Below are 12788 nucleotides of genomic sequence, written 5' to 3' on the forward strand. Positions count from 1 at the left end.
AGTCAACCTAGGCCCGTAGGACTTTTTGAAGGAACCGCGGTGTGGTAGCCTAGCAGGAGGAGGAGATGTCTCTTCCCCTTTCCCCGCGATCAAAGCGAGATATGATCCGGCTTCGGTAGACCCTAGGTAAGCATCTCGATTCAGCAAGATAGCATTCCTTTGAAAAGATGCTGAACGGATTACCTTCCGCACGTCCCTTTTCTGCGACTTTGGTAAGCCTCGGAAATCGGCTACCTACCGTAGGCTTGGCGAATAAGATGGACAATTCAAAGCTATGACTGGACCCATGTTGCGGCAATGCCCGCTGATCAATTAGCTGCCTAGTCAACACTGCCTGCACTACCAGTTCACGTACCCAAGCTACCAGTCTATGGTAGTCGGTCCGAGAGCGTATTAAGGGGTTGATTATGAGCTGAGCTGAGCTGGGCTGGGTGCCAAGAACGAGTCGTCTATTGTCGTATAAGGCTCTCAACGAGACCTGATACACGCTCGAGAACACACCTACAAGAGACACAAGATGTATCTACTGGCTTATAAATGGTGTAGAGAGGTCTTGTCAGATCTTGCTCCCGGAGATGTAATCATGAGACTCGTCAACCTACTAAGAACCGAACCTAAGGTACGTAAGGCAATGTTAGATAATGACAACATAGTAACCAAAAAATAGAGGAGTGATACTAAGCAGGCGAAGGACAAATCTTAATCATATGGCATAGGTAGTGATTCGACCATAAACTAGACCCAATACCCCTGTTCTACATTCATATAGGCGCTGTATCCCGTCGAATAAGTCATGAGCCTTTCGCAACAGGCAAATAGAAATCATCTTACACGCCCTGGGCCCAAAAAGTACTGGCGTAACCTGCTCATGTCATAGTCCCAACAATGAGTTCCTCTTATGCCCTTGTACTTGATGTCATCCTCGAACCTGATCAGATGCTCTAGTCAAAGGGTCATCCAAGCCAGAGGAAATCCAAAACAGGCTGCCTTGGCATATCCAAATATCTTGTAGAAATTTCCGTACAATCCATTAAATAGCCTACATGATCATACGATTGACCCCTATCATCGAAGCGCTGGGTTTCTACATGAATGTGACTCGGGACTCATATAGGTCTATATAACCCCTGAATGGGATACACGATGTTACGACAACGCCCGCATTCATTTAATATAGCAAACAATTCTACTGGTTCTGAGATAAGATCTAGCCATTGCTGATCTCAGACGCCGTAATCTAAGACAGATTCTTGAAATGCGGAGTTATATACTCTACGAACACTAAACTATTGAGTAAATGTGTTTACCCCTTCCATACTTCTCATTACTTACCTAGGTAGCTACCTGGATATTCTATACAATGTAACTTGAAACATACCCTCTTCAGATAGTTACTCTAACCCAACACCTAAATGACGAGCCATGAACATAGAGAGTTGGTTCCCAAGGCTTTCAAAGACTAGCTTCGTATTGTCTCATAACCCCAAGAAACAAAAGAAGCCTTGCTTGACTTGACACTGGCTAAGACATTTTTTAGTCTCAATGAGGACTCTTTTACGAGTTCCTTACTGCCCTTAAAGAGTAGAAAGATTACGTTCTTGTTATTGTAGATAATCATACATGATAGGTTATATGGCCATAAGACTCATGAGTTGCTGCGATCTGGTCGATGTTTTGCTAGCACTAGTTTAAGCACACGTAAAAAGGAGTTGATACTCATCGTAGCAGAGCCTAATATTCTACCAGAAGACTCGGATAGCTTGAGAGGTAGAGCTATGCTTAACTGCACACATCTCTTAATAGCTTGACGTGAATCACTAATGCTCCTAGAACTCTTATGTTACGAAAAGGCACCTGCCTATAATCATTGATGAGTGGCCTTTCTACGCTGATATTGACATGAATTCCTCCATGAGCTCCGGCATATGTGATATGCAGCATTTAGAGATAGGTTATCTAGCTAAAGGGGGTTGGTCTCAATTGCTAATAGAGTCTCGTCGCCATCTCAGTCATATCCCCTTCGAAAGTATGCAGCTAGTCCCAAAGCCGTGGGAAGGGGGTAATGTAGAATGGAACCAGTTGTCAGTAGGTAGATAGCTATCTAGGGGCCTCTTACTAACGGGGAGGTACTGTATCTTGCATCATCGCATATAGACTCAGGTTTGCCATAACAGCAGTGAGAAACACGTCGCTAATCTGTAGTTACTCATCGTAGTCTTAGATGAGTGCATAAATACCTACCCTTACATTGCCTTCAGGCAATATCCATGAAAACCTTCGGTTTCAAGCGTCACCCAGCTCTAGGGCCGGTACCGTCCTAACCCGAGATAAACCGACGCTTGAGAGATGTGTCTTAGAAATGGTGTATTGAGGATGAAACCTAACTGGCTACGTGTCACACGCGCGTTGGATTTGACTTGGGTGTGACGGAACGCCTTGATGGGAAATACGGAGTTATAGGTGGAATGTGGTATACTTGAGAAGCTTCTATTATCATCATCGGAGGTGACATGATTCGTGACCTTTGCCGATCATGGTGACTAAATGGTTGACCAAAGGCGAATTGAGGTCAACAACATCGATAGAATGTTGATATCACGATAATTCCCGGGTTCTCTATGGATGTCGCAGATCAACGCGATCAAGAGATGTACGATTTGATTACCACATTGCTCATTAAAGACGACTCAGAACTTCATGAAGGTCAATTATCTACACATAGGTACGGATGACTGGTTTGATTCCATATCCGGCATATCACATTGTTCTCATCCTTGAGGGAGGAGTTTTACTCGCCTTCGCTTGGGAAGTATTAGGGAGGCACTTACTAGTCGGCGAAGACAGAAAGATGCCATTTTCATGAGTCTCATACGATACCTAATATTTCTTTTCTGTTAGAATCGAGAGATGTTGTGTCACTTGACATGTTATAGGTATTTCTCTCCCTTCTAAATACCTAGGAGATTCTGCAGCTATTTCATCTATATCACGTGTCGTCCATCCGCTGCGAGGATATTTTGAGTACGAAATATTACGTGTACTGTTCCCCTAAGGCTGTGTGTGACGACGGAAACATCATGCTAATTGCTACCCTGGTTCCAGGTAGGTAATACACAGCCTCGAGGCACGACGACCACCACGACGCAATTGACAAATCCCCAAGTGGCTTTTCTTAAGCGCATAAGGATAATGCAAGTAAGTCAAGCACGTGGAGCTGCGGCTTAGCGCAGGACTCGATTTAATAACCCCCCGCAGAAAGGCAGGCAAGCTTCAGCTCCCCGTTCATCGGCATGGCCATCTGGCCAACCAGCTCTGCGACGGTGCCAAGCAACCGGGAATTTCAAGCCACGCGCTGCACGAGCGGACAAATAGGATCTACGGATGTCAATTGGCCGCTGTCAATGGAGCCACGTAGGGCAATCTACGATGGATATAATTGGGGTCCGGGTCGACAGCTTTCGTCGATGGCTTGCCGATGCCGCGCACGAACGGGCGGGCGCTTGAGCCTCGGGGCTCGTGGGTTCGTCATTTCTTAAGCGCCGCGTGTGCGCAGGGGGTGGGCTGCAGGTTACACTATACTGTATGTATATGCGGTATACGGCCTTGCATAACATGTATGTATATTGTATATTGTACGATACAAATGCATTCTTCTGCAGTGAGAACTGGAACCTGACGGCCAAGATGGGTTTAGGAAGACCTCACCCTGCAGCATGCATATCTCGTGCCATTTGAACACAAGTAAGGGAGGACGACCCGAGATAAAGACCTTCTAGTTTAGGGACAGTCAACAAGCCTAGCTCTGAGGCGGAAATGATGTCTTGCAGTGACTTATCATTTAAATACAATATACAATTGTTATATATACACACGGACCTAGAGGCGAAAAGGCCTGCTATCCTTAGGTACCCAATTCTTCCCCAGATTATCACTTAAGGCGTGAACACGTGGCTCCGCAATGTCTTTATATAGAGCAGTTGGTGTCCGTCGAGTTGATTATGACGGCGATAAGCGAAGTCACCAGCTGCTTGGGTCGTCGCACACCTGTAGGTCTCGAAATGGGTTGCATTTGATCGTGAATTCATACAGCCTGTACATGAATATTGCATGCGCGGTGTTTCTTAAGACGCTGGTTAATCCAGCGCTGGCTCGTTAGCCGCAGGTGTATGTTTGTTTCGCAACTCGGCGTCAATTAGACGACGGTCCAGTCTACCGGAGGTGATCAAGTCGTGCCGGGCAGTCAAGGCTGAATTTAGACGCGCTCAGCGTGACGTCTCCTGGCGGTCAGGCCATATGCTCGATCTTGTGAACTCATGTTTCGAATTCGAGAAGTAATAGATGTGACCCCTTCCAAACTGCAAGGGTCCTTTGACGAACTCCTGAATGTCCGTGGTCGTAAATCTTCGTCAACTTCGAGAATGTATGTACGTATGAAGCCTACGAAGGCTCTCCACTCTTCGGGGGTAACGTAGTGGAACCTGTAGAAGTGAATGTCTCAGATGATTTTAGCAACTCTCGTCGCTCAGTTTTAGGGCTATGGCTCACAGGAAGCATGTAAGGTTAGTAGCTGGCTGATCCTTTTTTTCTCTCATCCATCGGTAACGATATAATGTTGATCGCTTGATTGAAAAGTTATGTCATTTATAGCATACATACCTACCTATACACATAGGTATATATATATATCTAAGAGTAGGTAGTCGCTATGGATTGCTTCCACTCTAGTAGTAGTATCTGAATGTCTGGAGGGCTAGTGGGACAGGGGCTTGAATCTCAACCCTGAGGTTGGGATGATTCGCGTGCTAGCCTTGTCGCGCTGTACCGACTAGACCGATGAGGATCCATCGGTAACCGACCTGAATCAGGACACCTGCATAGTAGATCTTGGAGTTGCGATTGTAACGGTGACTAGAAACTGTCTTGGTGCGATACGCCACCGTAATACTTTCTGGTTGCATTTGGAATTTTAAGCTGTTAATTGTCGTCAGCACTATGAGATTCTACATAGTGGTCGTAAATGAGTGTTTTGAAGCGTCAGCCCGTGACGAAGAAACTCGCAGTTTCTTTGACCGCAGGAAGTTATCTAGGCTGCTAGGCATGTTCGGATGATCAATGCGAAAAGCCATGCCTAAGCCTGCATATCAGGACCCCCGAACACCTCCACTAGGTACTACTCCTCAGCTCCTCCATGATGATGTGCTGGGTTTCAGACACATGAAACGGCCGAGTTAGCATGGTAGGTCGATCACAGGGATTTCAATTTCCCCATACGCATGGTAGAAATCCTTTGGATTCCGAATCTGGGCGATGGTAGACTCATTCGAACCCGTTTCGCCAATCACCAAGATCCTCCTGGCCCTTTTGCCTCTTCCTTTTCTTACACGCCTCTTGCGTGCAGAAGCTAAATGGACAAAAAGTGGTGAGGGTCGAAGTTCCAGAACCAAGTCAGGTTTTTCGATTTCCATACCGTGTTTTCCTTTTTCTTTCCTCTTTCTTTCTTGGTACTCACCAGACTATTACGGACTTCAACGTTCTAAGCTTCCTAAGTTGGAAAGCTATACATTCGAGAAGGATTATGAACAGGATTGGAAGCCTTAATACATAGTACATAGGGACAAAGGTAGACAATAACTAGTAAGATGCATAATTTAATAAGAAAAGGCATTGTGTATTGTGAATGCATGATTAATGTTGATTGGCTGGTGATCTTGATGTGATGGATACGAAGTTATAAAAGGAGGGAGTATTAGCCACATCGGGAATAGGTTTTTAAGTGACTAGGTACCTACAAGTACATACGATACGTATATGTGTAATACAGGTAGATAGGTACTTAGGAGGCAGGTAGGTACATGTTGTAAGGGGGTGTTGCAAACGTCGAAGCTACAAAATACGCGGTCCTTCCCCTAAACGACCCGATTCTAATTCATTCCTTCCATCTGTTCAAAATGATTTAGGTAACTGAGACGGAAGTCGAGATTGATAAGATTCTTGGTGTACTACCTAGTAGTAGGCAATTGGGTGTTCCCATCATTGAAGGTTCCAAGGTTCAAGGTTGTGTTTAAAATATTAAGACAAGGCATTTACGATGTAATGTTCAGTGGTACCTGTGTTTAGCAGGTTTAGTTAGGGTTGTATGTACTACATAATGTACTACACATCTTGATGAGCCCCTGTCAGCAAGCTTGGCTAAAATTTCCTTACGGACCCCTTTTTAGGGGAGAGCCGTCTTTTGGTTGGCCAGTCCTTGATCCCCGCGAAGAAAGATTGAAATCCATTCATCGCAGCTTGAAAGGATGGTACCACTTTAGGACTGCGCTGGCCATCACACCACAACTCCTTTTAGATCTTAAACATACTGTACGATACATTGCATTTTGGTCTGCTGAGCCCGCCAAGCCAATCAGAATCCGGCGGTCCCTCAATTGTGGTGTTACCTACTCGTGTCAGTGACATTCCCTTTCTTCCATCTAACGTTCATTCTTCTCGAATGTGGGCTACCTGGATACCTACTGTACCTTTGTGATGTAAATGTTTGCTTCTGTTACTTTTCAGTATGTACTTTTTCTTCTTTTCTATTAGGTACGCTCTGCACTATGTATGGCGCAAGTATAGGTATGGAAGTGTACCTAAATAAAGACATCCAAGGTCGCTGAACAATGTTTTTCTCTTGACAAGAGATTATTATGTACGTAAGGCGAAGGTGCGAGTGTGCTGTGCTTGCCCAGGTGCTTTCCTAAATTCTCATCAAAGTCGGATATTGAATTTTAGTGGCCAATTTGATGTTCCGGATCCACTTGGGACTCGCTAGTACTCCATCATCGCGGCAAAATTGAACACCTGCAGCCAATCAAATATTCCGGTCGCGACTCGTCAACCGGGTCTAGGGGTAGGTACCAAAGGTACTAGGCTAAAGGTACACAGTACTGCTAATGGTTTCTGCGTTTTTCTTGCTCAGGCACGCACAATTAGCAGTCCAAATAACGTGCAACTGCCGTCTGAGTACCCTAGATGTAGGTACCTTCCTGACTCTAGGGTACTTGCTGCAGGTGCATTCGCTGGCCTGACCCAAAAGGAACCAAGCTTGAGACTACCTGCCCACTTCTAAAACCCACTGCAGCAATTTTCACTTTTCCCACTCTATTTGTTCCTTCCTCCTGGCCACTTGCGGACCACACACAAGTACCTTTTCTCTTTCTCATCTATCACACATTTCTCTCTCCATCTCTCAACTTTTTTTGTCCATCTTCTCTTTCTTCCTCCTCCCCCTCCTTCTTCCCCCCTCGATCGCAAATCGCCCTTCCTTTATTCTCCCTCTCTGCCAGTTGGTTCCTAATCCTCCTCGAGGTTCTTTTTTTGTGTGCGCGCGCCAAAAAATCAATTAGTCCATACCGTCGTTGGCTTGTCCTTCGTCGTTTCATCAGAAGCCCAAAAAACAAAGTTGCAGCTTGCAGCAGCACCGCGTTCTCTCGAGAAGAAGACAATTCGCCACTATCGTCAATCCAACACAGCATTTTTTTCACAGCAGGACCAGGGAAATAGGAAAAAGACAAGAAAAACAAAAAGAGAATAGAAAAGCCGGAAGACTCAATCGACTCCATCGACTTCTTAATCATTGTACAAATTATCAACGTATTTTTTCGCCATTTTCGATTCGCATCGCTTTTACGTATACCCTATACTTGACTGACCCAATAATTTCGCGTCCCCTCCCAACTACGTCAACCCGATACCGAGGAGCTGCATACCGCACGTTCAGGAGAAGTAGGGAAAAGAAACTATCAAGAGCTTGACAAGTAAGAGTGGTTTGCATCAGACATCCCCTCGCTCTCGATTCTTTCATCGGAACCACTGGCAAACAAGGAACTGTCAACTATCCCGAGGTACTTGCCGGGGACATCCACCTAAGGAACAGGAACAAAGCAAAGTAACACAAGTCGACACTGCCAATTTATCAGCATCAGGATTCCCGTCTTGCCCGATTAAGCCGCTCTCGGACGAGTCAGGAGAAACAAAGAAGGAAGCCTTGGTCTCTAATAGCCCTTCTATCTCATCCCTGTGTGATTTCGACATCGCGGTCTTTCCACATCGTCATTTGCATCAGCCTTTAGTTTCTTAACCTTTTCTTTGACCAGTATCGATTTGGAAACCTCACTTCCAATCATCGAGTCTCGCTCTTGCTAGTCCTCGTTCTTCCAGGACCTCATTACGCAGTTTCCCATCATTGGCTACGTCTGTCGCTCATTCGGACACGACTACGGAATATTTTAATATCGCCCCAGGAGTAAAATAAGTACGACGACAACTACATCTACTCGCGCCCTCTTCTGTTTCTTGTTCACAACTTTCTATCATCAGCATCGACAAAACTGCCTTCTTGGTTTTGTTGGATCCTGCCGGCAAACACGCGTTTGATACGACATTCTTCCAATTGCTACATCGTTAGCCGTTGCGCCGATTGTCTGGCCACACTACGCAATCGTCAACTCCGACAGTACCAACTATACCTTTGCATTAATCACGACCTTCTCGGCTCACTATTATTATCACCAATCTACTTTTGTTGTAATATCCCTTTGATCGCCCTATTATTCTAGCGGCAATCATCCGTTCCTTATTAGATTTCTATTCTAATCGCTCCCACGCCGTCGTTCGCATTTGAATCTTCTGCCTCGACTTCGCCATTGGCAGGTTTTCAATCGATAGATCATAGTTTTCACCCATTAATTTGAGCAATGGACACCGGCGGTCTCGCTCAAATGGCGCACAACGGTTTCGGTTCTACTGGATTGGGCATGCCCACCGGAGGACTAGCTTCGCGTCGTGGCGGTGGCCAGAACATCAAGCCTCTGTCCTTCGAAGCCATCAAGGCTGCTTCTGAACACAAGGATAACGGTGTTCCAACCCCGCGAACCAGTCGATCTCACCTGCTTGCAGGCCTCAGAACGGCCCCGAAATCAGCTACGGCAACTTCTTTCGCTGCCGCTTCCCCCACTTCTGCTGTCCCACCTTCTCATGTGCATGGCAGGAATAGCGTCGCCGGAAACATGTACGGCAACCAAGAGAACATGTACGCCGGACCCAAGACTTCTCTTCCTCGCCTATCGTCCCAGCAGCAGCAGCAACATCAGCCGCAGCAGCAGCAAGGTTACAATCAGATGATGAACATGAGCCACCAGCAGTACACTGCTGAGCAGATTTTGGCACCTCCCGAGCTTCATCTTGACGAACAGGTTCAGGATCAGATGGACCCTTCCCTGTATGCTCAGTTGGTAGCCACCAATATGTATTTGGCCCAGCAGCAGCAACGACTACAGCAGCAGTTGCTCAGTGTTCAGGCTGCTGCCCAGCAGTTTCAGAACATGAGCCTCAGCGGGCAGTCCGTACTACAGCAGCAGATGGCTCTGCAGAACTTGTATCATCAACAACAGCAACTCAAGAACCTTCAGCAGTCGATGGCCACATCTATTCCCACTCAGCAAAATCTGTACACCTACTTCGACCCCGCGTCTGGCCAGCAGGTGTACTACATTGATCAGGGTGTCGGCCAGATGAGCAACGCCAACGCCAGCAACAACTACGTTGAGCGAACTCCTGGCACCCCCCAGGGTTATAACCGCCATCAGCCCAGCAACAGCACGCCTCGTGTGCAAGTTTCGCCGCCGCCTGCCGAGAACACCCCGCCTACGTTCCGGACCACCTCGCCCCCGAAGAAAGTAGAGTTGACGGCAGAGCCCACGCCTCTTCCGCCACCATCTGCTAACGCTTTCCGTCGAGGTCATAAGAAGTCATCGTCTCTGGCGGGTGTCAATAAGGGATTGTCTCTATCGACGGACGAAGCACCGAAGTCAGCTGGTCCAAAGACCGCCTCTTTCCCGTTGACGCCCATGACTAATGGTGGTTATGGTCCCGGTCAGGGTCGGGCTGGCGAGCATCCGATTCGGCAGCCTCGTGGTCCTCCAGCGCTGGATGAACTTAGGGCGAAGCCCACTGCCAAGCATGAGGGTAGCAAGAACTTTGCGGCGCGAACTCGCCGCTCTGCTGTCCACAACTTGGTGAAGGCTGGTATGGTTAGACGTAAGGGTACGGGTAGTAGCTGCGGAAGCATGAGCCCCGTATCTGAGTGCGCCGAGGAAGTAGGTAGCCCCTTGACCGATAACGAGTCTGATTCTGGACGTAGTGGCTCGGGCAGCCTCTCCGGCGACGCGGAACCGAGTCTGGCTAGTTCCAGGACTTCCACCAGTGGCAGCTGGGGAGCTATTGGCTCCGATCGACCGGGCTCGCGTCAGAAGTCGCGCAAGAGTGTCGATAGCCTGTCTAGCGGCGGTGAGGGTGAAGGTAGCTTTGCGAGCGTGTTCAAGAATGGTTCTCAACGACCAGGCAAGACCGAGTCGATCGACGGACAGAGGAAAGCGCCTATGCTCGTCCTCACTAGCGCCGAGAAGCGCAAAGGTGGCGTCGTGGTGGCTTAAGACATAATCGGCCCCAATTTCTTTTTCACGCAATAATGATCGCATGCTCCGAACGTCTCTGTCTCTTCACGACTATTGCGACGGAGTGGTAGATCCCTCCGAGCAGAGATTACGTACGAATGGACGGGACTTGACTGGAGATCAGAATGGCCATTTCTTTTCGCGATTTGATTTTTTTTGGACGGCACCGGAGACTGGATTAGGGGGCTGGCGGCATTCCGATACGTTGATTTTCGTTTGCAATACCAAGGACCCCCAACCAGCATCCGGCAATACACTTCTTCGAGGGGATAGAGCGGCTTGGAGAGAAAATAAACCCCATGGTTGGGATTCGTTTGCTGTTTATACTTCACGTCATTCTCTCTCACAAACCGCACATTTTATTCATTTCTAAATGCGTTGTGTTTGGAGGGAACCTCGCTGAGGAAGCATCTCACTGACGACCCTTGTGGATGCGATTCCCTCCTAAGCTTGTGGGCTAAGAGCTCAGCTCCGCGGTTGGGGCGTCTACGTTGATAGAGGTACTCTTCCAACTCTTAAGTACCTAGGTAGTGATCCAATGGCACAATGATAATTGAATGCCAAGTCTGTACCTTATCTTGCTCTTGCTCTTGCTGTGATATCACGTGTTTAAACCAGCCATTGTAATCTAAATTAGTATTTATGAGTTGTGAATCAGGTACAATGCCCGTAATCCTTCTTATGTTAGTCTTATTCCTGTAGTCTAGTACGTAGGTAACATTAGATGTGTCTGACACATGGCTAGGGAGACAATTGTTATGTCATTCTTTATGACTATAACGTACTTATGTTATCCTGCTAGAGCGTATAAAATGAGACTGTAAAATGGCAGCAGTAAGTATACTTAGTTTATATATATACAATAGGGCATAACCAATCCCGTTTCAAACTTAAGGTCTATGGCTAACCATCTACTTCCCATGATTTGGCTCTGTATACGTATGTAAGCGATTTCCTAGGTAGATAGTTATACAGCTTTCAACTTTGATGGATCTTCTCAAGAAACCGCTTATGATCCGTATTGCGGGGCACTCTCTGTCTGTTAGATCTAGATAAAGAAGGGTTATCGCAAAATTGGCTTACAATTACTCATTTAATTGGTTTCGACAAATCGATATCGAAGGCCAGTAGCCGAATCACTGAAAACAGTCAAGGTTTAAGAGGTGTCTTTCGTTTTCTCCTGTGCGCTCCTTTTCCTCTCCAAGCGTATCCTCCTGTCAAACATAATCGTCGATGTCACATGGTACCAGAACAGAACAAACCAAACTATCACGATAGAACCCAGCGCTAGACACAGCGCCACGAGCCCGGCGACGGTGACCCCGAGGCCGAGATTCTGAAATTCGCTGTTTTGGCTCAGCAAGTCCGTCGCGAGACCTACCTGCAGCGCGGACAGCACCACGCTCACGTACACGAAGCCGACGAGCAGCCAGCCGAAGTGGCGCTCGAAGAAGGCCGTGTACCAGGTGCTGCTGCTCATGTACCCGTCTACGAAGGTCCGCGTCGACCACGACTCCGCCGCGACCAGCGGCCACCGCGTCAGCATGTCCAGCCGGCTGAGCCGCAGCTCGCCGTACCGGTACCGCGGGTCGACGTCGTCCATGGCGCGCAGGTCCAGCGAGGCCAGCACGCAGGCGGCGAACGCCGTCCAGCGCTCCCAGGTTATCCCCGCGGGCAATAAGCGCAGGTCGGACGCGATGGCGAAGTCGCTCGGGTGCGCGACGAGCCAGGCGTAGCTCAGCAGCATGCCGCGGGCGGAGGCGTGCAGGCCCGCGCCGTCGCGCCCGTTACCGCCGCCACCGCACAGGTGCGCGGTCCAGAAGCCGTGGCTCAGCAGGAAGGCCGGCAGCGGCTTGACGAAGATGCGGTGCTCGTGCCAGACGAGGTGCTCGTCGGCGCGCTCGGTGACGACGACGGCGCGGTTCATGAGGCGCTGGCGGTGCAGCGGGCGCGCGGGCACGGGCAGGCCCGCGAGCCAGAGGTACGCGCGCAGCCGCGAGAGGCGCGCGGTGCCGAGCTCGTGCGCGAGGTAGCCGGCGAGGTCTTGCGAGGGGAGCAGCAGCGTCGCCGTCGCGGAGCGGATGGCGGCCGGGTGCGTTATCGCGGGGAGGTCGACGAGGCTCTGGCTTGGCGGGAAGGGCGGGTCGAGGGGGGCTGGTTTGGCGGGTTGGTTCATGGCGGTTTTTTTTTTTTTTTTTTTTTTTTTTTTTGGAATTAGCGTTATGATTACCTAGGTAGATATAGATCGGTGGTTTAATGAGTTGTCACTGAGCAAAACGCGCAGTTCTAAAGGCG

At 48.5% G+C, this 12788-nt stretch overlaps 2 protein-coding genes across 2 annotated transcripts; one reads left to right on the forward strand and one right to left on the reverse strand.

Annotated features, from left to right (window-relative positions):
• Positions 1-8759: 8759 nt before the first annotated feature.
• F4807DRAFT_450718 (uncharacterized protein) lies at positions 8760-10472 on the forward strand (the record flags this gene model as incomplete). Its single annotated transcript, XM_048000159.1, has 1 exon — positions 8760-10472. One exon carries the CDS (start codon positions 8760-8762, stop codon positions 10470-10472), a length of 1713 nt encoding a protein of 570 aa, XP_047856004.1.
• A 929-nt stretch (positions 10473-11401) lies between these two features.
• Positions 11402-12438, reverse strand: F4807DRAFT_417814 (uncharacterized protein). The gene is made up of 2 exons (XM_047997273.1): positions 11577-12438; positions 11402-11526 (listed from the first exon to the last, which is right to left on the reverse strand). The coding sequence occupies exon 1, from the start codon at positions 12418-12420 to the stop codon at positions 11650-11652; it is 771 nt and encodes a 256-aa protein (XP_047856005.1). The 5' UTR covers positions 12421-12438; the 3' UTR covers positions 11402-11526; positions 11577-11649.
• Between the last annotated feature and the right edge of the window lie 350 nt (positions 12439-12788).

The sequence above is a fragment of the Annulohypoxylon truncatum genome (assembly GCF_022578515.1).
Source record: "Annulohypoxylon truncatum strain CBS 140777 unplaced genomic scaffold F4807scaffold_9, whole genome shotgun sequence".
NCBI lineage: Eukaryota > Fungi > Ascomycota > Sordariomycetes > Xylariales > Hypoxylaceae > Annulohypoxylon > Annulohypoxylon truncatum.